Source organism: Mustela lutreola, chromosome 10, assembly GCF_030435805.1.
Source record: "Mustela lutreola isolate mMusLut2 chromosome 10, mMusLut2.pri, whole genome shotgun sequence".
Lineage (NCBI taxonomy): Eukaryota > Metazoa > Chordata > Mammalia > Carnivora > Mustelidae > Mustela > Mustela lutreola.
In genome coordinates, this window is record NC_081299.1 from 13,807,240 (window position 1) to 13,833,520 (window position 26,281).

Genomic DNA, 26,281 nt, shown 5'->3' on the forward strand with positions numbered 1-26,281 from the left:
TGTGTCCTGGAGATCGGATGAATAAAGAGAAAGCGGAGACAGGGGGGACCAGGAAGGAGGGCGCAGCTGTGCCCAGCGCCGTGTAGAGGTTCCAAAGCATCCCTTTCTCTCTGGCCTAGGTGACCTTTGTCAGAGCAGTTTCCCAGGTCGCGGCGCAGGCGGGAGTCCCACTGCACTAAAGGAGCCAATGAGGGAGGAGAAACAGTCCAGTGAGTGCAGGAATGAATAAAGCAACGCTGTGCCCTCACTTTCCCTGGGACTTTCCAGGGCCAACGCCGGGAGCTGGTGCGGAGGAAGGGCCTTCCCGACAGAGCTCTGGATGCCGCCCGGGAAGCCCGTCAGCCACGCAGCCTTCAGGTAGGCGCGGCTCCAAGGTCAGGGTCACCTCGGGCCTCCGGGCAACCCGTCACCCGGACAACCAACTGAAGGAAAAAAAAAAAAAACCCCACAAACCGGAAAGGGCGAAAGCATTCAGATCATCTCGCGATATCTGTCAGGCCGGCGCCGGCCTTCCGGGCCTGGGCCCCGCGGCCGGCTCTCGCGAGACTTCCCTGCAGTTGGAGCGCGGGGCCCGACCTTAAGGAAAGCGGGAGCTGCGGGTGGGGAACATGTCGGATTCAGAGCTCGGCAGGAAGTGGGACCGGTGCATGGCGGACGCCGTGGTGAAGATAGGTAAGGGGCCTCACGCCCCTGGCAGGCCCCGCCGGGAGCCGAGCGGCCGGCTTCAGGTCCCGCTGACCAGGCCGGCGGAAGGGAAGCTCTGGGGGAGGTCAGGCCGACCGCTCTGATCCAGCCCCTCGGGCCGGGGCGAGCTGACCGAGCCGGGCGGGAGACCACTCGGGCGGCGGAGGGACGCGGCCGGAGGAGCCTGGGCCCCCGCGGGAGGCGGGAGGGGAGGGGAGGAGTCGCAGCTCCGGGGGCGAGGGGTTGGGGGGCAGTCGGGCTGGCAGGTGGCCGGAGAGGTGCAGAGCTCCTCGAGTAGAAAGAAAGCGGTCTGCCGGGCGCAACCTCGTGCCAGAGGCTGGACATTCTCCTCCCCGGTGCCACATTCCCGGCACGGGGCGTGGAGCCCGGTCCGGGGTCACAGAGCTCGCCGGCTGAAACAAGTGCCTTCTAAAGAAGGTCACGGGGAGCGTTTTATAGACACGGCCAGGCCCTAACGAGCGTCGCTGTCCTTCCGGAGTCGTAACCCGGTTTATTGGCAGCAGAGTCGTCTGCGGCCTGAAATTGGAGACCTCGTCATCTGGAGGGAGAATTGCCCTGGGAAGTAAGGGACTGGACACCTTTTGGTCCCGGGTGTAACTCCGCGGAGCCTTGTCACACGTGCTCAGTGACGACGCGGATTATGAAGTCACTGGATGGAGGGGAGGGGAAAGATGGGAGTTCCCTTCTGGAGCGCGTACTAAGTGCCAGACACTGTGGTAGGTGTGCGAGTCTCAGTACATTTATCTCACACAGGTCGTGAAATCGCGAATCAGTGGACGGTTTTGTCCAGGGTCCAAGAAGTGACCAAGTTGCTCAGAAATGGCAAAGTTGGAAGTGTAACTCAGGTTTTCTGTTTTCGAGTCCCATGCTTTTTCTTTGATACTAATTCTTACCAAATTTGATGTTTTTTTTTTTTTTAATGGAAAACTTGAGTATTTAAGGGGATTTAGGATTGTGTCCGTTGAATGACGGTGTTGGTAAGCGCGGTGAGAGCAGAGATTTCTGGTTGTAGTCACTGCTGTTGCCCAGACCCTTTCTGGGTTTGCTTGTGCTTAATAAAAATTGTCGAGAAGGAGTTAGTAAGAGGAGTACGTACTTGATCCCAGCTGTCGCTTCACCTTTGAATTCACTTACCAGCTGTGTGATTGGGGGCAAGTTGTTGAGCCCCTGTCCCTCTGTTTCCTCATTTGTAAATTGACAACAGCAATTATTATCTCACAGAGTTGTTAGGATTACAAGTTTAAGTAAAGGCTTGGGTATGAATCACTTATTAAGAATGGGGATGCCCGGGTGGCTCAGTTGGTTGGCCGACTGCCTTCCGCCCAGGTCATGATCCCGGAGTTCTGGGATCGAGTCTCACATCCGGCTCCGGGCTCCATGGGGAGTCTGCTTCTCCCTCTGACCTCCTCCTCGCTCATGCTCTCTCTCAAATAAATAAATAAATAAAAGAATGGGTTATTCTGTCAGTGAGCCAAGAAATACAGTTTTTGCTATTGTGAACAGTTCACGTTTAGGAGAGATTTAACATGTGGCTCTTAAATGACCACACTAAGTACTAAGCAATACAATGACAGTAGGTACAGGAGTGGGAGGCAGACCGCTCAGTTTGACGTCATCCCTCTGGCTCTTCACCCTGGTCCCCATCCCCACTAGCTTTGTGGCTATGGGTCGGCTGTCTTCTGCCACTATGAAATGGGGATAAAAAGATTAACTAAAAGAATTAGGAAGATTGAAGGATAGTAAAATACACAGGAAACTGAGCGCAGTGCCTGGCCCTTACAGAGGCAGCAGATATGGTCATAATAATTGTTGATATTAATATTGTGTCACTGAGGATCACCTGAGGGAGTGAGCGGCATGGCTGTCATTTGTGAGTGGGACATTGGTGGGGGAAGGGTGTACACAAGGGAAATAATTCAGTGAGACGCAGTGATTCATGATTACCGATAAGACTTGAAATGAGCGCTTCAGGCTCCTTGCGTTGTAGAGCTGTTATGAACCCAGTCAGTTTGGTGATGGGCTGAGGTCATCCAGTGAGACTTTGCAAGGAAAATGGGCCTTCATCCGACCATTGGAGAATGACTTGGACTTGGATAGTCAGGGAGCGTGGGAAAACTGGAACAGAGGCCCAGCCCTATTGAACTCGTGTAGTTTGAAGCATGGAGAGGTTAAGAAGCTAGCCATGGAGGAGCGGGGGTGAGAACCCAGGCATTCTAAATCCAGTACCCCTGCTCCTGAAGAAGGGTGGTTTGGGTGGAGTCAGAATTGTGAAATGTCTTAGAGAAATTCCACTTTATCTTAACGGCTCCTGATTTGCTTTTGGCTTTTTCACATGTGTGGTGCGGATTCAACACAGCTGCCCTAAACACCTCTTACTTTCTGCTTCTTGGGCTCATTAGCTCTAAACTAGTGGAGAATCATGGGATGGTTTTAAGCAACAAATACTTACTGAATTCTGGGCCAGTCTGTGGGCAAATAGAGAAGCAGAAGGCATTTCACTTCCCTCAACAGGGAATTGGTGTGATATAAATGGAATTTTGGTATGATTGTTCTGGCAGTGTTTTATACAGAACAGGTCAGGAGTTGAGGAGGCCAGCGGTGCTGTGGATTTGAAGTGGTGAAAGTCTGCTCTGTTAGACCAGAGAGGAATGGGTGTATTGAAGAAACGTTCAACTTTGTTCCCCATTTATAAAATGGAGATAGAAATTCTCACCTCCTAGGCTAGAACAGTGCCAAGTTCATAGTAGGAACTCAGTAAATGCTATTTTCTTCATCTTTCTCTCCAACTGGTTAACTTTGCCTCATTCTTTTTCTTACAAAGAAGACTCCAAGGTTAGAATGTGGTTAAGGGGTGATCCGCTGATGGGAACTTGGACATAAAACAACTTGATGGGGCGCCTGGGTGGCTCAGTGGGTTGAAGCCTCTGCCTCCGGCTCAGGTCTTGATCCCAGGGTCCTGGGATCGAACCCCGTATCGGGTTCTCTGCTTAGCAAGGAGCCTGCTTCCTCCTCTCTCTCTCTGCCTGCCTCTCTGCCTACTTGTGATCTCTCTGTCAAATAAATAAATAAATCTTAAAAAAAAACACACAAAAAACAAACAAACAAAAAACACCTCATTTACACAAAGTAAGGAAGGACTAGAAACTGATCATGGGGGATGACAGAAGACCAGTGAGAACAGCGATCATGATTTTGGTCACTTTTCTACTTACATGATTGAGTTGTTTGAGAATGATAATGAAGCTGAGTAGGGAGTTTTAATTTTGTGGGAGAAGCTGAGTTCAGATTTGGAGGGTGTCGTCCCTTTAGTAGTGGACTTAGAGAAAGGGCATAAGAGTGAGGAAGCACAGAAGGGATACTCGGGGAGCCTTTAGTCTGAGAGTCTTGGAGACGGTGGAGATGAGCACACTATAGTGAGCAGATTGGTTCCTTGTCCCGTTGGCAGTGATGTGAGACCCTTCAAACCTCCTTGGCTGCTTGTTGCCTGGTCCTTCAGGATGGAGGTGGACACTCACAATGGCTGCCCGCCAGAAGTAGATGGGAGGTTTTGTAGAAGATACAGGCTTTCAGCTACATATTGGGAATTTCAGACTCTGGCTTGACAAGAGACTGAAGGGAATCCAAGGTGAATGGACAGCTCCCTTCGTGAGGGCTTCTCTGTGATTGGCTGCCTTAAACCTGAAGGGTTTTTGTTCTTTTCCCACTGGTTTGCTGAAAAATGACTTTTCACTGCTCATGTTTAGCCTAGATGTAGTACAGCTGAGTTAAAGAACATATAAGCTTGTACTTAGACGGTAGTTCTTTAGAAAAAACTGCTCTTCGCGGATCTCTTACTCCGAAGCTGGAGCAATGTCTCAACAGAAAATTCTGTGATTTCATCCTGTGGGAAGAGCTACATTGATTCACAAATACCTTTTCCCTGCCCTTCGCCGTCATAAGAAAAGCAGTTTTATTTCCCTCGTTAATTTTGGTTTTAAGATACTACTTGTGTATAATAGGAGTGTGATAGGATAGGTGGTTTCTAATATGGCTTGACCTAATATATTGAGCCCACGAATCAAGCAAAACAAAACACATGCCTCCCTGTAATAGACACAGTAGGCCATTGTTCCTTACACATCTGTTCTTTCAGCTCCTGTGCCTTTCTTTTCCTTTCTCCCCCTCACATTTTTACCCTTCTCTTTGGCCTGTGTTCTTATTCCTGCCACTTATATGCCTTGCCTAGTTCCTCCATAAAGCTTGAGCTTAATGTATTTTTTTAAGTGAATTTGTTAGCATTGAATAAGTTCCTAGGTGTCCTGTTTATTCTCCATCACATCACTAATTTTTCTTAATAGCGCATGGCACCATCTGAAATTTGTGATTTTTTTCTTTACTTGATTGTCCATCCTTGCTAGAATATGAACTCATGAGGCCCAGAGACATTTTTGTTCCCTGTTGATCGCCTAACCCCTGACACAGAGAAGGCATACAATAATTACTGTTAGAAAGACGTGAATTGCTGAGAATTTTGCAGACTACATTCTGTGCCTATATTTGTATTAACTGAATGAATTACCTTTTAAGTTAAAAAGTCAAGTCAGGTAGATTTCAGGTGAATTTTTGCTAGTTCACATGTTTGACTCTGTGTCCCTGTAATTTAGGGGCTTTTTACCAACTCTTTATTTCATCTGGGGATGTAAATTATTGTCAGTAGATCTTCATAACAAAGTAGTAGTAGAAATGTTTGGGAGTAGTCAGCTAAGAAACATGAACCAGAGAACACTTTTGTATTTAAACAAGTAGAGGGTGATGTTGGTTTCAGTGGTAGTGCCAAAGCCTTATTGCAGGAAATTAAAAAAGGAGTGAAGATTACATTTTATGAATGGCATGTCCCGTTAGTTTTTATGTGAATGCGTCATTAATCGTTTTTTGCTAATTTTATGGATTTACTTTTAAGTTTTATCAGATTTATTGAATGCTCTGGTTTTCCTTCTGCCCTCAGTTCACAGACTGTGCCGGCTGTTTTCCTTGTACATACCGAGTAATTTGTGTGTACCCACATGAATAAATCATACCTTCTTGTTAATGAGGTTAGAAGGCAAGATATCTTGCCAAAATTGAAGGCTTAAAAGCCCTGGGACAGAGCTGGTACCCTCAGCTTGTGCTTGTTTCTCTGGATTGGCTTGGTGGTTCTATCTGTTTTTTGTTTCCCCAGGAAAACATGATTCCAGGAGATGAGAAAAACCCAGCTATAAGACTTCAGGAGGTGCTTCCCTGTGATCTGAGAATTTCTAAGCCCTGTAAGCGTGGGTCATGGAAGCACTGCCATTGTCCTCAGAGCCTTGTTATAACTCTCTCTTGAATGCTGGAGGTCCGGCTGGCTGGCTGTGACCTCATGACCAAGTCGATGTCTGCGTGATAGTGGCCGGGCCTCAGAGTTGCAGATTTGCCCAAGGAGGCTTGGAGGAAAATCTGATCCCAGTACTTCCTGAATTCATGCGGAGGTCCTGGGTTTCCTAATGTGACTTGCAAAGTTGTACTATGGACTGTGTCCCTTTTTCCCGCATTTCTCTTCCACTGAGAGGCCAGAGGCCAGAATATCTAGTCTTACTAACTTGTGAATTGGCCAGGAGATCAGAAGGAAAGGAGATGTCATGGTTGGGGCAGGGATGTCCGAGGCTGTGGTGCCTTCCTGGAAAAGGCTGTCTCTGCAAGGCAGGTATATTCAGCACAGCAGGGTTTTCATTTTCTTGGTAACGAGGAAAAGTGCAAGCCTGGGACATTGGGAAACAGCCCTGGAGTGTGTTGCGTTCAGTGGACTCTGGGGCATTCACAGTCCTTTCCTTTTTTTCCCCTGGCTCCGTTGGTAGTGTGTGTCTTTTGATCCCAGGATCATGAGTTTAAGCCCCACATTGGGCACAGAGTTTATAAGAAAGAAAGGAAGAGGGGCGCCTGGGTGGCTCTGTGGGTTAAGCCTCTGCCTTGGGCTTGGGTCATGATCTCAGGGTCCTGGGATCGAGCCCTGCATCGGGCTCTCTGCTCAGTGGGAACCTCTCTCTCTTTGCCTGCTTCTGCCTACTTGTGATCTCTGTCAAATAAATAAAACAAATCTTTAAAAAAAAGAAAGGAAGAAAGGGAGGGAGGGAGGGAGGAAGGAAAGAATAGAAAGAAAGGGAGAGAGAAAGAAGTTCCTCTTTGTGCCTCAGTTTCCTTATCTATGGAATGGTAGTATCTTTCTCAGGGGGTTGTTACAAGTAAGGATAAAATGAGATATTTTTTATAGAGCAGTTAGGGCATTACCTGTACTTGATAAATATTAGCTGCAGGCATGTGAATGAAAGCTGGCAGTCATAAGTTAAAATATTTACCACATTTGCTTTCATCTTGTAGGTAGTATGGAAGCCTGGGGGGTGCGGGGCACAGATGGTCAGTAGCAGCCTTACTCTGGAAGGGCTTACCTTCTGGAGGAATGTGCAAAGAAGGTGATGACCTTGGAGAGTGTGTAGGTATGTAGTAGGGGACCAGGTGGAGGACTGCATTCAGGGCCTTGGAAGCTGTGCAAGCGTCGTCCCAGAGGACCGAGAGGCTCTGGCTTCTGCTGGAAATGATGACAGCGGCAGCCATTTGTCCAGCACTTAGCGCGAGCTGGCAGACCCTGGCATTTCCGTTTTACTTCCATGACCACACTTAAGCCTGATAGCCCTATGGCGGATTTCCCCTTTTTGTTCCCCGCATTTTTTTTTTTTATTGTGATAAAATACACATAACAGAATTTACCATCTGACCCACTTAAAAATGTGCAGGTGAATGATAGTCCATTCGTAGTGTTTTACAGTTAACGCCGCCACCCATCTCCGTGACTTCATCTGTGAGCCTGAAGCTCTGTACCCATTTAACACTGACTCCCCATTCCTGCCTACCCCCAGCCCCTGGCCACCTCTGTTCTACTTTCTCTCTGTGATTTTGACTTCTCTAAGTACCTCCTGGAAGTATAGTCCCACAGTCCTTGCCTTTTTGAAACTGACTTATTTCAGTTTATGTGATGCCCTCAAGGTTCACCCACATTGTAGCATATATCAAAATTGCCTCCTTTTTAAATCTGAGTAGGATTTTGGTGTGTGTGTAACACATTTTGCTTATTCATTCAGCTGTGGACAGATGGACACTATTGTGAGTAATGTTGCTGTGAACACGGTATACACCTGTCTTTTGAAGACCTTGCTTCCATTTCTTTTTGGGTACATACCTAGAAGTGGCATTGTTGGGTCATATTGTAAATCGATTTTTTTTTTTTTTAAATTAAAGATTTTATTTATTTGACACAGAGAGAGAAATCACAAGTAGGCAGAGAGGCAGGCAGAGAAAGAGAGAGGAGGAAGCAGGCTCCCTGCGGAGCAGAGAGCCCGATGTGGGGCTCGATCCCAGGACCCTGGGATCATGACCTGAGCCGAAGGCAGAGGCTTTAACCCACTGAGCCACCCAGGCGCCCCTGTAAATCGATTTTTAACAGTTTGAGGATCTGCCACACTGTTTTCCACAGCAACTGGACCATTTTACGTTCCCACCTGTAATGCACCAGTGTCCCAATTAGTTCACATCCTCACCAACAGTTGTTTCCTTCCTGCCTTTTGTTGGACAGTAGCCATCCCAGTGGGTGTAAGCTAGTATCTCATTGATCTCGTTGTGGTCTTGATTTGCATATCCCTAATGATTAGTGATGTTGAACATCTTCACATGTGCTCACTGGCCATATGTGTATCTTCTTTGGAGAAATGTCTGCTCAAGTTCCTTTTCCATTTTTGAATTGGTTTATTGTTTTGTTTTAGTTCTCTTCTATATTCTGGATATTAACCCCTTGTCAGATAAATGATTTACAAATACTTCATTTATTTGAGAGAGAGAATGAGAGAACAAGAGGAGAGGCAGAGAGAGAGGGAGAGAGAGAATTCCAGGCAGACTCCCTGCTGAGCATGGAACCCAGTTCGGGACTTGATCCTATGGTGCTGAGATTGTTACCCGAGCTGAAACCCAAGAGTCAGATGCTTAACCAACTGAGCCACCCAGGCGCCCCTATCATGGGATTTTGATAAGGATTGCTTTGACTTTGTAGATTGTTCTGGGTAGTATTGACATGTATTAACAAACAGAATGCTGTTTATTAGTTTTTAATACTAATATTTATATTAATGATAATTATATTAATACTGTTAGTATTAATACCATTTATTTTGCTATCATAGAATACTACGATATGGACATATACAATATTTTGTTTATCCATTTACCAGCTGATGGGCATTTTTGTTCGTACTTTTTTTCTTTTTTTAAGATTTTATTTGTTTTTGAGAAAGAGCACGAGTGGGTGGGGGGAGGAGGCAGAGTCCAGGACCCTGGGATCATGACCTGAGCCAAAGGCAGACGCTTAACTGACTGAGCCACTCAGGCGTCCAGTTGTTTGTATCTTTTGGCTTTTAGGAATAATGCTGCTGTGATCAAATATACAAGTTTTTTTTTTTTTTTTTTTTTTTTTAAGATTTTACTTATTTATTTGGCAGAGAGAGATCACAAGTAGGCAGAGAGGCAGGCAGAGAGAGAGGGGGGAGCGACATGGGCCTTGATCCAGGACCCTGAGATCATGACCCAAGCTGAAGGCAGAGGCTTAACCCACTGAGCCACCCAGGTGCCCAAATATACAAGTTTTTATGTTGGGGTCTGTCTTTATTTCTCTTGGGTATGTATGCCCCTACGGGTGGGTTTGCCGGCTTGCTGGGTTGTGTGGCAACTCTTTGGGTAGCATTAGGAAAAACCTTGGAATGTGAAGGCGAAGAGTGACATGGTTGGGTTTCTGATTTCAGAAAGATCACTGAAGTAGCACCAGGAGAATGAGTTAGAAAGGACCGAGATGAAGGCAGAGAGATTGCTTAGTATGTTGTTGTGAATTTATGCTGAAGATGAGGTGATGTGATAGAAGAAACCAAAACTAAGATGGGGACAGAGAAGTGGAACGGAGACCGATGTCCCAGTGCTCTGCAGCGGTCCTATTTACAGAACTTGAAATGTGCACCCTCAGGAGTCAGGGTCTATGTAAATGGAGGTGGTCTTGCTCTCGACAAATAGGAGAGGCAGGAGGGCAGCCCAGGCAACACTTTGCAGTTTATTAGTTTCTGGTACCTCTTGGGCTAGGTCGCTGGTTATATGCAGCTCAGTGAACAGAGATGAAATTGCTTTGCCATGCGTTCATTTTCATGAAAAGAAAGGGTTTGGTCTTGTTTTCTTCCTTGTTAAGAAAGTGGGACTTTAAATGACTTAGCAGGTGACCTGCCTTAGAATTAACCAGCAGATTTTGTGTTTTCATCCAGTAATCAGTTAAGTGTAGTGAAATTAATTGTGAAGGCCATTTTCATGTAAAAAAAAAAAAAAAAACAAAAAAAAACCCACTGTACTGAAAGAGGCCAATGAATAAGGTCATGGAAAAAGAAAGCAAATTGTTGTTTCTCTGTAAATATCAGTTCATCTGATAAATGTGGGTTGCCACAAAGTATTGGTGGCTCACCAAAAACTGCCTTTTGGTAGCCTGTGTTTGCAAACTGATCTGTCTTAGTTTCATGGAATGATATCACTTAGGCTAAACTAAAATACTTCAAAGGGTTTTGGCTGTTTATAGGTTTTGGGTCTCAAATTTGTACATGTTAATTGTTGAGTTAGTAGCCATATTTTGTTTGTTATATGTATTTCTAAACAGTTTTTGAGAGTAAAAATACTTTTTTCAGTCTGCGGCAGCGGTATGAATAATGGAACATTGTGATCTTGCTAGAGGGGAATTTTGTGTTAGTGTTATAGAATAATGTAATTAGGCACTATATGGGACTTCCAAACATATTTAGATTTTTGTTCTGGCTGTGGTTTCATGCTTTCCTAAAATGTGGCCTGAAACAGTTTATTAGCAAATATGTCGAATTGCTTTCTCTGGCAAGTGCATTTCAGTATTGAATCCAAGTGAAAACACAAATATTTACTTACAAAAGTCTTTTTGGTGTGGTAATATTTTTACTGTGGCCATTGACCCACTAGTAAAATGTGAGGGCATTGCTAGATTGGATCTTGTTTATTTAAAGACCATGAGAGAGAGAGGAGGCTAACTTTGTGTGAATGCCTGGTATCTGCCACTGTACTTGGTACACTAATGTATTATCCCCTTTTTACCCTCCTGGCAACTCAGTGAGGAAATTTGTATTCTCTCTCTAGCAAGAAAAATAATGCTCAGAGATACTTATAAAAATTGAGCTGATTTTTAAATCTGTATTAAAGTGTAAACAATCCAAAGTCGCCAGAGCGGTTTTTACAATGAAAAACAAAGTTGGGGGCGCCTGGGTGGCTCAGTGGGTCAAATGTAGCCTCTGCCTTCAGCTCAGGTCATGATCCCAGGGTCCTGGGATCCAGCCCCTAGTGGGGCTCTCTGCTCAGCAGGGAGCCTGCTTCCCTTCCTCTCTCTCTGCATGCCTCTCTGCCTACTTGTGATCTCTCTCTCTCTCTCTCTCTCAAAATAAGTAAATAAAATCTTAAAAAAAAAAGAAAAACAAAGTTGGAAAAGTACAATCAATACCTGCCATCAAGGCTTATTGTAAAGCTGTAGTAAACGAGACAGTGATATTGGGGAAGAGAGACACACCTAGATCAGTGTCAAGAAGTAGACCCATCAGTAGATGGTCAGTTAAAGATTCCCCGGCAGTTTAACGGGGAATGGAACATCTTTCCATCAAACTGTGCTTGAATAGCTGGGCATCCATATAGAGGGAAAAAACTGAACTTCATTATCGTGCATAAAAATTAACTGGAAAGAATCATGAACCTAAATGTGAAAGTTAAAACTGTAAAACTCCAGAAGAAAACATAGGAGAAAAATTTCTGTGACCTTGAGTTCTGAAAAGATTTTTTAGGTCACAACAAAGTCACAAAGGAAAAAATCTGATACATGGGATTTGACCAAAATCTAAAACTTTTACTCTTTGAAAGACACCATTAAAAGCACAAAAAGGCAAGCCACAGAATGGGAGAAAATATTTGCAGTACATGTATCTGACAAAGGGCTTGTTTCCATAATAAATACAGAATTCTTGGGTGCCTGGTAGCTCAGTCGTTTGGTTTAGCACCTGCCTTGCTCTTGGGCGTACTATCCCAGGAACACTCCCCCTCCACGCGGTGAGTCTGCTTCCTCTGCTTCTGCCCCACCCCCACCTTGTGCTCCCCCTTGCTTTCTCTCTCAGATAATACCTTTTTAAAAAATAAAGAACTCTTAAATTTAGTGGTAAGAAGACCGCATTTGAGAAAATGGGTAAGGGTGCTTGAGTGGCTAAGTTGGTTAAGCATCTGCCTTCAGCTCAGGTCATAATCCCAGGGTCCTGGCATCAAACCAGAGTTGGTTCCCTGCTTCTCCCTCTCCTGCTATCCCTTCATCCTGCTCGTGCATGCGCGCATGCTCTCTCTGTCTCAGATAAATAAAATCTTAAAAAAGAAAGAAAGAAAGTGGGGAAAATGTTTGATAAAATTCTTAACAAAAGAAATTATACTACGGGTGCCTGGGTGGCTCAGTGGGTTAAAGCCTCTGCCTTCGGCTCAGGTCATGATCCCAGGGTCCTGGGATCGAGCCTCGCATTGGGCTCTCTGCTCAGCAGGGACCCTGCTTCCCCCTCTCTCTCTGCCTGCCTCTCTGCCTACTTGTGATCTCTCTCTGTCAAATAAATAAATAAAAATTTCTTTAAAAATTGACACATGAAAGGATGTTCAATATCATTAGTCATTAGGGAAATGCAAATTTCAGTCATAATGAAAATACCCCTCCACACCATTAAAATAGTTAAAAAGACAGACTGCACTAAAGTTTGACTAGAATGTTGGACAGGTAGAATTCTGGTGCACTGTTGATAGGGTTGTAAAATAGTATAACCACTTAGTAGTTTTTTGTATATATACCATCTAGTCATTCTACTCATACGGATTTACCCAAGGGAAATGAAAACATTTGTTCACATGAAGTCTTATGCATGAATATTCATAACAGCTTTACTCATAATGCCCCCAAACTGGAAAGAACCCAGAAGTCCTTTAGCAGGTGAATGGATAAGAACAAAATATAGACTGTCCATAAAGTCGACTGTTCATTAATAAAAGGAACAAATACTAATACATACAATAACATACGTACATTTCAAAATCATCTTGAGTAACAAGCTAGACACAAAAGAGTATATACTGTATTCCATTAAAAAAAAAAGTACGATCCATGCCCAATATGGGGCTTGAGCTCACAGCCGAGAAATTAAGTCGCGTGCTCTACCAACTAAGCCAGCCAGGCACCTTCACAATATTCCATTTATATGATGCCATTTGTATATAAAATTCTAGAAAATACAAACCAGTCTGTAATGACAAAGTAGAGAAGCGGTTGTCTGGGGTAAAGAGTGGAGGGAAGGGTAGGCTACAGAGGGACACAAGCGACGTCGAGGGGTGACGGCGGTGTTCCGTTTCACGATTGGAGTGCTGGTTTCACAGGTATAGACACTTGTCAAACACCATAAGTGGCCGCAGTTCATTCTGCAGAAATAATACCTCCGAAAGTTCTTTAAAGCCAGAAAGAAGGAGAATACTCCATGTTGGTGAGGATAAAAGCAGCCACAGCCTCAGACTGCCTGTGGGAGTCTTGATCGGTGAACCACTTTGGAAAACTGGCAGTATTTACGAGAGCTAACCAGATGTAAACCCCGTGACACGACGATTTCAGGCCTGGGTATCTACCCAGCAGACGTGCCCCTGTGTCCACCAGATGACTTGCCCTGGAATGTTCATAGAACACTATTCATAATGGCCCTGACTGGAAGCTCCCCAAATGCCCATCAGCGGAGAATGGATAAGTAAATCGGGCTACACTGATGTGATAGTGTGCTCTATGGCAATGACTGTGAACGACCTCCTGCAGCTGCTCATGGTGTTCTGCTAACATTCTCACTGTGTGAGTCCACTGACAGAAGTTTAGAAACGAGCAAAACTACTCACTTGTCAGAATATGATTGCCCTCGGATGGAGAGCTTTGCAAAAGGGAGCCCAGGCAGGCTTCTGACGGTGTTGGTAATCTTCTGTGCCCTGCCCTGGCACACCTTGGGTGTTTTTCATCTGCAAATACATCCCGTGGTGCACTGAATTGTGCAGCTTTCTATCTGTATGTTGTGATTTAGTAAAAAGTTTGTTTTTTTTTTTTTTGTTTTTTTTTTAGTTAAATGTTTTTGAAGATTTTATTTATTTATTTATTTATTTATTTGACAGGTAGAGCTCACAAGGCAGAGAGGCAGGCTCTCCGCTGAACAGAGAACCTGATGCAGGACTCGATCCCAGGACCCCGAAATCATGACCTGAGCTGAAGGCAGCGACTTAACCCACTGAGCCAGCCAGGCGCCCCCAATTCAGTAAAAACTTTTTAAAAGACATGTGCTGTGGAGTACCTGGGTGGCTCAGTCGGTAAGTGTCCACCTCTTGATTTAGGCGCAGGTCATGGCCTCAGGGTCATGGGATTGAGTCCTTGTGGGGTCTCAGGGTCAGTGGGATTCCTCCTCTCTCTCTCCCTCTGCCCCTCCCCCTGCTCACAGTCTCTCTAAAATAGTAAATAAATAAATCTTAGGAAAAAATATGTACTATTACAGAATGGTGTCCTTTATAAAATGAGAAAAGCAAATTGTAAAACATGCATGATATGTGGTCCCATGTATATAAATGGAATGATAAACAATAAACCAAATTATCTCTTGGGAATGATGATGATGTTAGGTGGGGAAGATTGTTAACTTTGCTGTTTTTATAATGTAAGCAAGAAAACACATAAGAACAGTTTCTGTTTAAAAAAAAAAGTTATTTAGGGGCGCCTGGCTGCTTAGTTGGTGAAGCATGAGACTCTCGATCCTGGGGTTATAAGTTTGAGCCCCATGCTGGGTGTAGAGATTACTTGAAAAGAAAGTCTTTTTTTTTTTTTTTTTTTTTTTAATTTATTTGACAGAGATCACAAGTAGTAGGCAGAGAGAGAGAGAGAGAGAGAGGAGGAAGCAGGCTCCCCACCGAGCAGAGAGCCCGATGTGGGGCTTGATCCCAGGACTCTGGGATCATGACTTGAGCTAAAGACAGAGGCTTTAACCCACTGAGCCACCCAGGCGCCCCTTGAAAAGAAAGTCTTAAAAAAATTTTTTTTAAGTTATTTGTGGAGTCCGTTTGGTTCCTGTAGTTGAAGATTATGAATGATCTTCAAATGCGTATGTTACGTCTAGTTTGTTATTTAACAGGTTAGTACTTTAAAGTGAAAACCTTTTTAAGCTTTCTGGCCAATTTTGAAATTACATTTGCGTCTGTTAATGGAGTTTCTCATTGGGTGACCTGTTAGTGGGTTTGCTTTTGGTGGGTGTGATGACCCATTGTTGCCTGAAGACCCCAGTAGGATAACATCCCTGGTTGAGCAAGCTGAGGGCTGTTTGCCGGAGAAGCCGTGTGGGATAGTGAAAAGCCAAATGGGCTTGGGGCAGTTACTGACTCGCTCTGAGACTCAATTTCCTAGTCTGTAGGAAACTGGTTGTCTTTTTTTTTTTTTTTTTTTTTAAGATTTTATTTTTATTTTTTTGACAGAGATGACAAGCAGGCAGAGAGGCAGGCAGAGAGAGGAGGAAGGCAGGCTCCTCACTGAGCAGAGAGCCTGATGTGGGGATTGATCCCAGGACCCTGGGATCATGACCTGAGCCGAAGGCAGAGGCCTTAACCCACTGAACCACCCAGGAGCCCCCCCCCCTTTTTTTTTTTTTAAAGTAGGCTTCATGCCCATTGTGGGACACAAACTCATGACCCAGAGGTCGAGAATCACATGCTCAGCCCACCGATCCAGCCAGATGTCGCTCTTCATCTGTAGGCTTGCAATGCTAGTCCCTACATGATTTTGATGAGCTCAGGATGAGATACTAATCAAAATGGATATGAAAGCACTTTATAAATTGTAAACCCCTAGACGGGTGGTTCTCCACTGGGAGTGATTTATAGCTATGCTGTGGGAACATTGGGCAATGTCTGGCGACTTGTGTGGTTGCCATATAGGGAGTGGGGGAGTGGGAGTGCTGCTGACACCTAGTGTGTAGGGACAGGGATGCTGCTAGACATCCTGTCATGCGCAGAACGGCGCCCAGGAGTTGTACACCCCGAATGCTGGTAGTCGAGTTTGAGAAACCTTGCCCTAGGCTTGTGTAACTTCTGAACTTCTTACTCTCTGTGGCTCTCCCACCACAGCCTTCCAGACTAATGCTCACACAACATGGGTCACATATTCATGTATCACGTGCACGTACTTTCTCAGCAGCTGAAATCGACGTGAGAAATGAAGAAAAAGTAACAAATAGAATAATTAGAATGATTTGAAAGAAAGCATAGCCCATTATTTTTAGAGCCTTAAAAATAACACCGCATGCATGCATATGGGAAGGATAGGGCATATGAGAATATGAGTCCGTATTGATGATGACAGGAAGCCAAGTAGCAGAATGGTGTGCGGCACGGCTGGGAGAGCGGGCTGGCCGCAGGGCTTTTTCCCGGGGTGCTTTAGTTGGGTTTCTGCAGGTAGAATTTAGAACTATTTGATTGAGAGTTAACAGTGCAAATGGGAGGCATTGAAATCCCATGTGTTTATGTCAAGTTTCTTTATCCAACCTAAAGCTGCATTAGAATGCTTAGAATAGTTTATAATTATTGTAACACTCTGACATAATTGTTGACAGATTTGTAGACTTACTTTGACAAATGTTTACGAGTCAGAACAAATGTTTCTGATTGTCAGAACTTACACATGTAAACCACTCAAAATTTCTGTCTGATTTTCAATGATTAACTGGAGTGTATGGTTTAAGCAGCACATTTCACCTTTTGCTAAAAAGCAGCCCTAAGAAAGCTGCTACTTTCTTGGCATCATCTCAAATGATTAAATTGAAATCATTAGTTCAAAGGCTTTTCTTTTCTTTTCTTTTCTTTTTTTTTTTTTGACCATTTTCTTATAGGCCTACATGTGACAAATCCTGAACTCACGACCTCATAAATATCCCATTTTGATCAGAAGCAAAAATGAGTATATTAATGCTCTAGACTCACATTGTCTTGACATTAGAATATGTGCTACCAATCTTAGGAATTCCCAGAAAAGATTGGCTCTCACCATCAAAAACCCACAGCGTATTTTTCTTCTTGTTCCCACTACAACTTGAAATTCATTTTATTTCAGCTCATAACTTCTGTTTTAGAAGACTTTTTTTTTCTTTACTCAGTTTATGAAAATTAATTTCTTGGCTTCTTTATGTATGCAAGTGCAGTGGTTTGGAGAGGTGTATTATGGGGCTCTGTGGAAGAAGGATGCCTTCAAGAAAGACTGCAGACCACTACTGGAATATAAAGTCAGCTGCGCACTGTTGCTTGTCTTGGGCCCCTTATTAGAGTCAGATTTGAATAGCGAGAGAAAGATGCTTACAGAAGTCCCGAAACTCAGATGAATCCTTGCGACACCTTTGCAAAAGCTCTTTTGGGATATATTCCCCATTTGCACCAGCAGGATCTTAAATGCAAAACCACTGGTGTATTTTTCAAATATTTGAGCCCCTTTTCTATCTCTGCTCACCTTTGTCCGTGACTGTGTCTTAAGGATCCCTTATTTAAGAGTCGTTACTGAGTGTGGTCACTCCTATTGCTTAGAAGTTCCTAACCCCGGACCATAGTCACGCCTCTAATGCCTTCCCTTTCCATCCTGCCTAGCAGGGGGGACAGGGGAGCGAGAGACCACAGTATATAAACTACCATTTTCCAGTCAGATGGGCAGAGGAGAGTGTGGTCTGGACCTGTTTCCTGCTTGGGCTGCTGTGACAGCTATCTCTTGTCGGCACCCCCCGTTTCTGAGGTCTCTGATGGGGGCCTCTTCGCATCTGTCCCCGTTGCCGCCAAAGCAGGCATGTTGTCAAGTGCTCATTGGGTATGTTGTTTCCCTCGCTTGATTCCCGGTAGTTTCCCTCCTGCTTACAGTAGAGGCCGGGGTGGGGGGGTGCTTAGTGCGGCAGGAAACACCCTTGCTCCATCGACCTCACACTGGATGACTTGGCAGCAAGGAGCTCCTTGGAGCCTGTCTCCCTTGCCCCCTCTCTACCCCGCAAGAATGGTTTGCGTGTCTTCCTCAGTGCTTTTCATGCATTGTGCCTGTTCCCGTCATCGTACCTTGCACCTCAACCTCCTGGCTACAGTCAGTTCCAGCCCCGGACCACGAGCTGACCAATCGCAGGGCCTGGCCCGGCAGCTGGCACACAGTAGGGGCTCAGTTTGTATGCTTAAGGAAATGCTCATGCATCGTGTTGGCTGGCACAGCTTGGGAAGGCATTTCGTCTACGTTAGGGTATCAAAAGTATTTAAATAGCTTTGTGTGTCTGTGAGGGGGGCAGTCAAGCACCAGGCCTCTGGAGTCAGGCTGCCTGGGTTCAAATCCCAGATGTGTGACCTGGGGCAAGGAACGTACCCTTTCTGTGTCTCTGTTTCTTGACCTGTAAGATGGGGCTAATGAAGGAAGTTTATCGTGAGGATTAAATGAGATAATGGATTCCTGAAGCATAAGTGCTTAGTGAATGCTTTTCACTTAATGTTCTGTAGTGTTCTGAAAACATCGTGGATGTCCCCCCCTCTTTTTTTTTTTTAGGATTTTATTTATTTATTTTAGAGAGCATGGGGGCAGGGATCAGAGGGAGAGGGACAAGCAGACTCCATGCTGAGCTCGGAGCCAGACATGGGGCTTGATCCCACGACCCTGAGATCATGACCTGAGCCAAAATCAGGAGTCTGACACTCAACTGACGGAGCCACCCAGGCGCCCCAACTGTTGCGGTTTTATAAACCCAGTTATGTTGTAGATAAAGGGGATTTGGTATTAAAAGGTTAGTTGATGAATGTTATAAATATATATAACTATTATAAATAGCACCCATGTTTTTCTAGTTATCCAGATAGAGGTTCTCAGCATTTTCTTTGACAGCCTGCCCCAGTGCAGCCCCCAAACCCCAGACTCACATATACATAGTCAGTTGTTAAGCCTATAAATTCTGCCAGCAAAATGTCTTCTTCCTTTCCAAGTGATCCTACACACCTTAGTTAGACGAGTCTTACTAAAGCACAGGTTCAATCAAGTTACATATTTTTCTTTCGAAGACTTTATTTATTTGACAGAGAGAGAGGGAACACAAGCAGGGGGAGTGGGAGGGGGAGAAGCTTCCTGCTGAGCAGGGAGACCCATGCAGGGCTTGATCCCAGGACCCTTTTTTTAATCCCGAAGCCAGCTGCTTAAGGACTGAGCCACCCAGGCGCCCCTCATATTACATATTAAAAAAAAAAAAAACTTTAGGGCAGCCTCCTGCCTGCTAGAGTAAGTGCCGTGATATTTTGGGGCTTTCAGAATGGCCCTGATCCCTTTCTAGCCTTATCTCCTGCTCCAGGACATGCTTCATGCTTAAGGCAGGCTCTCCCCGCAACCCCCCCCCCCCGTTCCCCTGTTTCCCTGCATGAGCCTTGGGTGGATGGAGCACGCACCCCTCTATACAGACTTGGGCTGTTAACCGTCTGCTCTTTAAGACAACTCAAATGACACACCTCTTTTGCAGGCATTTAAAAAAGTCTTTCCAGCTAAGTGTGTTCCTCCCACTGTCTTCCTCTGGACCAGCAGAACGTGGTCCCCTGCCAGTTTTCTGGATACCTGACTTACTCTCCTTCCCTGATCAGAAGCTCCCCAGGGAAGAGGCTCTGTCTCACTTATTTCTGACCTGAACTCTTGTCCTTCAGCACTCAGTAAATATTTGAACTTTTGATTTGTTCTTGAACAGGCTTACCACCTTCTCCCTACTCCCTTCTCTAACCCGCCGAGATGGTTTGGCTGGTTGGGAGAGGAAGGGGGTGACAGTACGGTGCGCCGTGTGCTGTTCTTCCAGGCTTTTTACACACACTGTGATGGGTCATCCTCGCTGTTCCCCGGTCGGGGACAGGTCCTGTCGGTATTCCTGATTTCCATATGAAGAAACAGATGCCGCGAAGTTCTGTCATTTGCCCAAGGACTGAGACACGCTGAGACTAATAAGTAACCTAACCGGTATTCTCCTTCATGTCTAGCCTGTCTTACCCCAAGTCCACACAGCCTTATCGCTGAAATAGACCGCCCTGTAACGATTCCCACCTTCAAAGAGGAAACACCTGTGCCTTCTGCTTAACAAATGCTCATAAACGTGGTTTAAGTAGATGCTCAAGGAAGAGAAATTACCGGTTCTTGTTTCTCCATTGAATTTGTCACTTGAATCAGGAGTAGGCGACCACGTAGTCGCTATCATGACGTCCGTGTTGGTAATCCCGAATCCCTGATTCTTACGTTTCCTTTCCCAGAGGTGAGAGTCCAGTTACTGTATTGATGGGGATGGGCTGGAGGGATGGGGGTGTTGGGAAGGAGGACCCTCACTGGAAGTACCCTTTTGAACAGTTTGGATGAATTTGGATTCATTTGATCAGCTCTCAGCTCATTTGGTTTCATCCAGTCTCAGCCGGTGAGCAGAGGGAGTACTTCCCAGTTTGAGTTTTGAGTTGTGGACTCTTTCTCATTGATTCTGTGTAATTTCAGGCTTTTGTTTCCCCTCCTGAAAAGTCAGACATCTGTGGTTTCTGTTGTTTTCTTGAGGGACTGAAGAGTGCCATAGTCATAAACTACGTGTCATAGTGCAGAAGACACGTTATCATAAATAGCATGAGACCAGTTGCCCTGCTGTTTCAACCCTCCGTGAAGTTGATCCCTGTGTATAGGAAAGAGCCGTGACTTTGGAGTCAGACAGCCTGGGTTGGAATTCTACTTTTATAGTTGTGTGTACTCGGGTAAGTCAGTTCCACTAAACTCTTTCCTCTTCTGGGAGACAGGATTGTAGTACATCTCATAACGCGGTTCTGCGGATTCAATGAAATAATACACAGAAACAGTCTACAGTGCCCGACACTGTCAATGTTAGTACCTCCAAAGCCTCCTCTCCCAGAAAAGTGTAATGCATTGCGTCTTTTACTGTGTTTATTGAAACTTAGTAATTCTGCATTTTTTCAGTCTCCCTTAAATTAGTCTTAAGAGCGTTTTCTCATTTTCCTGCATGCTATGCCCACATGTGAATTTATTAGCTAATTATATGTTAGTAAAATGTGTACCAAACCTGTTCCTTTCTTTGTGCATTCTTGGAAAGCTGTATGGCTGTCAGAATTCCCAAAGTTGGATCATGTGCCACACGCACTCATTTAATGAGTTTGGCTGTTCTTGAAGCAGAGCGCCCCAGTAATGGCTTCCACATTTGCCTTCCCTGTCTTTACTGTGTTCTGCTGACTGGCTTGCTTGTTCTGATCAGGATCCTGGGAATTGACGTCCACCTGAGAAATTCCCTCAGATGTTCCGGCCTCTGTCTAGTCCGGAGAGACCCAGGAAGGTGGAGGACTTGTACAATATGACGTTCTTGGTCTGGTTCCTGTATACCCTGCAGCACCGCAGACTTTGGAGAGGCTGGTTAACACAGACTGAATTTACCATCGCTGGGTCTTTGGTCCCGCCCACTTTCTTGGTTAATTCACACGACTTGGCATTTACATGTGAACACCTGGGTCCGTCCGTCCTTTGCCTCAGAGCATTAAGTAACACAGTTTGGAGCTGACTTAAAACTTTTTTTTTCCTCATAAATTGGGCCCTGAGCATCTTTCATAAATCAGAAATGTTTCTTGGAAATGTAATTCTCACTAAACTCAGTCCCAAGGGTACTTTTTTCTCTATAAAAGCACATTCTTGTTTGTTCTGTCATAACAAATGCATTTGATGATTGTAATAGCGTTGATCGAAACATGATTGAGCAGGAAAGCGTGCCCATTATAAATAGATCGGTTTGATATTAATCCGTGTTCAAAGCATAGCTAGAGCTTTATGAAACACCAGGTAGCTCTAGGAAAATTTTTGTCATATTTTAAGCAAAATGTTCTAGTTAGCCGTGAGTCTGAAGGAATCCCCTCTTTTTAAAAGAAAAAAACCCGCCTGTCAAAGCCTGAGATGTTCCTGTAGAAAAATTGCTGATACCCATGCAGAGTTGGGGGGGGCCAGGGATTGTGACTTTCAGCCATGGCTCCCTCATGGTGTGATCTTAGGCAAGCCAGTGGGTTGTATTTTATTTTATTTTATTTTAAAGATTTTATTTATTTGTTTGACAGAGAGAGATCATAAGTAGGCAGAGAGGCAGGCAGGGTGGGGCGGGGGGAGGAGGGGAAGCAGGCTTCCTGGTGAGCAGAGAGCCTGATGCGGGGCTCGATCCTAGGACCCTGAGATCATGACCGGAGTCGAAGGCAGAGGCTTAACCCACGTGCCCCAGTGGGTTGTATTTTAATAGAGGATTAACTATTACATGACACTTTTGACCTATTTTGAGTTTTATTAGACGAGTAACAGAACTTACTACCACTTGTTGAGTTCTGTCCCAGATACCTTACATTTTCCTGAAACAGCAACCCTGTGAGATTGTTTTTACTCTGTAGCCTAGCAGGTTGAGGCCAGGTGACGTTAGTAATGGCTGTGAGGTCAGAGCTAGCTGCTGAACAATAGTTGGGACAATGGTTGACATAGGCTCATCTCGTGATGGCACCAGTCCTCTTGCCATGCCACTCAACCGGAGACCAAAATCCTCCTTGCTTTGGGAACCTTTATTTTTTACATTTACAAATAAAGTTGGCACGTGGCTTCTAGGGAATCTGAAAAACTTGCTTGGAATTCCTGAAGCTTCTCATGGTCACAAAACTGCCAGTTGCAATGGTACTTAAGTTTTTACTCCTACATTTCGATATAAGTTAAAGAAATTAAAATGGAGTTGCTTTGCAGTTTCACTTAATTTTTTGATACGGGTCAGATCTTACCATTGATAACTGTACAGTAGGCTTGTGAATCTAGGCACTTTGTTTAATATGTGAAATCTGAGTCCAGTTCTCATGATGAGCACTGAGTAGTGTAGAGAATTGTTGAAATCACTGTATTATGCACCTGAAACTAATACAACACTGTTAATTATACTGGAATTAAAATTAAAAACTAATAAAAATAAAAAATCAAAATAAAGTGCTAAACGTAAGCTGGAAGGAGAGCTAAATTATCGTGTAGTAAGTTACTGCTAAAGTGGGCCCATGGTCCCTCCCCCGCCCCCCACCGACATCTTTCCTAGAAATGTTTTCTAAGTGACTTAATGAGGATTTTTTTTCTGTGCCCCTCCAAACAAAGAGTCCCTCGCCCTGGCCTGCAAGTCCGTTGGCAAGTGCAGCTTTTACCAAGTCGGTGCTGCAGGAGAGTGAATTGCTACAACTTGTTCTGTGTAGGGGCTCGCATCCAAAGTACACTTCTACCCCAGGACTGCAATCCGATTGTGTAGTCTGCTTGTTAATTCTTGCTGATTATGCTTCTTAACGATTGGCAGTGAAGTAAAGCTTTATGCTAGGTGGCATGGCGCGAGCAAAGACTTCTCTAAATAAAGTGGGAACCAGAAGTCGTCCTCAGGTCACCATCATGGCCGTCAGCGTACATTATGTCCTTCCCTTCCTTGCACAGAACGTGGCTTCAGGCATCCACGGATGTACTGTCTTGGGTGGTTATTCTTTTAAACCCGTTACGAAATCTACTTGGGCATAAGATACGGCAGTATTTTATATGTATTTTATGTGTCGTTAGTGGGAGTGAGTTCTTTCTTGTTTTGTTATTAAAATAGTATCTGATGAACTACTAAGGAATTGGTCCTCCCTAAACATTTGTGCTTCTCCGCTAGCCAGCTCTATGATGTCCTTTTGGGCACTGGGCATGCACTGAAGTGCCAGGTTAGATTGATTTGGAGTAATTTCTTTTTGAAAGAGTTGGTGCCAATTCTTTTTCCTCTCCAAAAGAAATGGTTTTGGAGCTTGGGCTCCTTGCCTAATGTCAATTCCATAAGGCTCCTGTGTGTGTGTGTGTGTGTGTGTGTGTGTGTGTGTTTGCCTTGCCCCCGCTCCTTCCTCTCATAACTGGACTTTGCCACGAGGAAGATGTGTACCTATAAGCGGGCATTTCTTTCCTTTAGGGTGATTTATCATTCCAGACAGCACAGAGCAAAAAACCAGGCTTGAGGTGGGGGGAAGGTGAAGTTATATAAACTTGATTCATAGTTAAATATTTGCTTCCAGGGAAGGTGAAAAATGCTTTGTACTTTTTCCTTTGGCTTTTTTCCTCTAAGAGAGCTTGTCATGCAACAACACAAAAAAGTGGCCAAAGGCGGAGAAAACTCTTCTCTTTTCCATGTTGGTTTGTTTTTATTGTAAGACAAACCTTTCATGTTTTATTGTTATGAAGTTTAAATGTGGCCTAGAGGTGCCAATCTTTAGTGGAAACAGCTGCGGAGTGGGTGTCCCCGGATCAGGTGGGACTTTCTTTGAAGCAGCGTGTTGCCTTTTAAAAGAAATCGAGCATGTGAGAACTTGAGCCCGTAAACTCATCGGCGGCTCCACCATCGCTAATCTCGCAAATAACTCAGATAGCTAAGTTTAAATAAAACATTGGTATTGAAAAAGTCAGTTTCTGTATTATATTTTTCTGAAGAGAACAGTCTTGTTATTTGGGCTCTTAAAAATACAGAAACAGAGAGGGAAAGAAACTGCTGTTAAGACTTGAAGAGGTAGCGGCCCATTTGGAGAATGTGGAGCTCACTCTGTCTTTCGGTTAGTCTGAACGGGGATTTGGATCTCAGACTTGCAGAGAGGTGCCTTCGCTGGGAGCAGAACTGGGTGTTGGGCATGTACCTGAGCTTAAGTGTCCAGTAAAGATTTCCTGGGCTCTGTTGATTGGTGTCGACACATTTCTCATCTCTGTGATGAGCGATTCTCCTAGACCATTCTTGGTCTACTATTTGGAAAAACTGAGCGTCTGAGAGCTTTCTTTCCTTGGGGAAAAGTAGGAGAGACAGGCATGGAGTCAGAGGGACAAGAAAAATGCTGAAATATTTTCCTTTTGGGCTTTTGATTTGTTTGCCAAAACATCGCCTTCCAGATGGAGAAGACCAAAAGCTCTGATTGTAAGCCATTATGTTTTTACTGGCCTACCTCCCCGTCCCATTGCCTGGTTTGAGATCTGTAAGCCGGTCCAAATCCTTTACCTCATTTTCTAGTACCAATTTACTTTCTTACTCATCTTCCAGCTGCAAGGGGGTGAGGCAAGTTGCTTTGAAATTGAACCTAGTGCCATTTTATAAATCTGCAACAGCAGATTCTCGCCAAGGAGTATCAGTCACGACAGCTTGCGTTTCTTCGAAGCTCTTGGATCTCACCTATCAGGTGGACTTGTGTCTGTGACCTGTGCAGTAGGATTAGTCTGGGAAGGAATCTGAACAAGCCCTTTGGGCCTTGTGCAGACTTGTTACTGCCCTGGTCGTCCAGCGTTCTGGGCTGTTGCATGATAAGCACCACTTGGTTTTTGGCTATATCTCACTTCACTGGCAGTAGAAATCCCGACACCCCAGCTTTCTCTTGGGAGGTAGGGATTGTGTGGGGGTTGAGGTTGTAGGAGACTCCAGTGTCAAGACAGCTGGGAGGGTGGCTTTGGAGTCCGGCAGACCTGGTCCCTACTCTGCTCTTCCACTCACCGAACGGAGTACCCTCGAGCAAAGTATTTTCTGCACCTGAAAAATGGGGGATATTACTGTATCAGGTTGTTGTTTGGTTTGAAAGAGAATTTGGGGGCAGGGTGGGGAGAGAATGGTGGGTACTCATGGGGAATACCAAAACGTTAATTCCTTTTCCTTCAGATGATGTCCGCTTTGAGCAGGTTTAACTATTGTGGTCTGTAAACTGATGAGCTTTCCACTGTATTATAAATTATATGAACAGTAGGGTGACATGAGTGATTTTCAGATACTGCGTTTTAAAGTTGAGCACCAGGCCTCATGCAGGGTCTATCGGACAGGGCAAAGTCACGATTTGTAATAAAAACTCCTATTTGTGTAGGATGTAGTCATAGGGAAGAAACCTGTGCTGTGGCCACATCTATGTGGCAGACGAGAATAATCAGAAATCGTTCTCAGTAAGTGGCATAAATACCTTCTTCAGGCCGCCATCAGCTGGGCGGTTGCATGGATGGATAAAAACTGATGTGAACGAGGTCGCTTGGGCCGACATTCTGCATTTAGAGCAGAGAGGTCAGGCCGGTGGCCGGAAAGTACGCTGAGTGTTTGCGCTGCAGTAGCCCAAGGTCAGGGTTAGACAGAGAAGATGCTCGTGGAATTCCAACAGCCAAAATCGGAAAACTATTAAGGCAGAGTGAGAATCAGGACTTTCTTGTGGTGCTTAATTGTAAGGAGGTTGGTTGGGGGCTCAGTTGGTCTCTGGAGTAGACTCTTTGTCAAGAGCCTCAGAATACCCTGGAAGGGTATACCAGGGTATACCAGAATACCCAGTTGTCACGTCTGAAAAACAAATAGAAAATTAGGCCTTGGTACTCTTCTTGGTG

General features: G+C 44.8%; 1 protein-coding gene across 1 annotated transcript in view; it reads left to right on the forward strand.

The window, feature by feature from the left end:
• The first annotated feature begins 515 nt into the window (after positions 1 to 515).
• Positions 516 to 26,281, forward strand: part of MICOS10 (mitochondrial contact site and cristae organizing system subunit 10) — a 30,708-nt gene continuing 4,942 nt past the window's right edge. Inside the window, exon 1 of the mRNA XM_059136273.1 lies at positions 516 to 672. Coding sequence (XP_058992256.1) covers positions 609 to 672 — 64 coding nt within the window. The 5' untranslated portion in view covers positions 516 to 608. The remainder of the gene's footprint in view (positions 673 to 26,281) is intronic.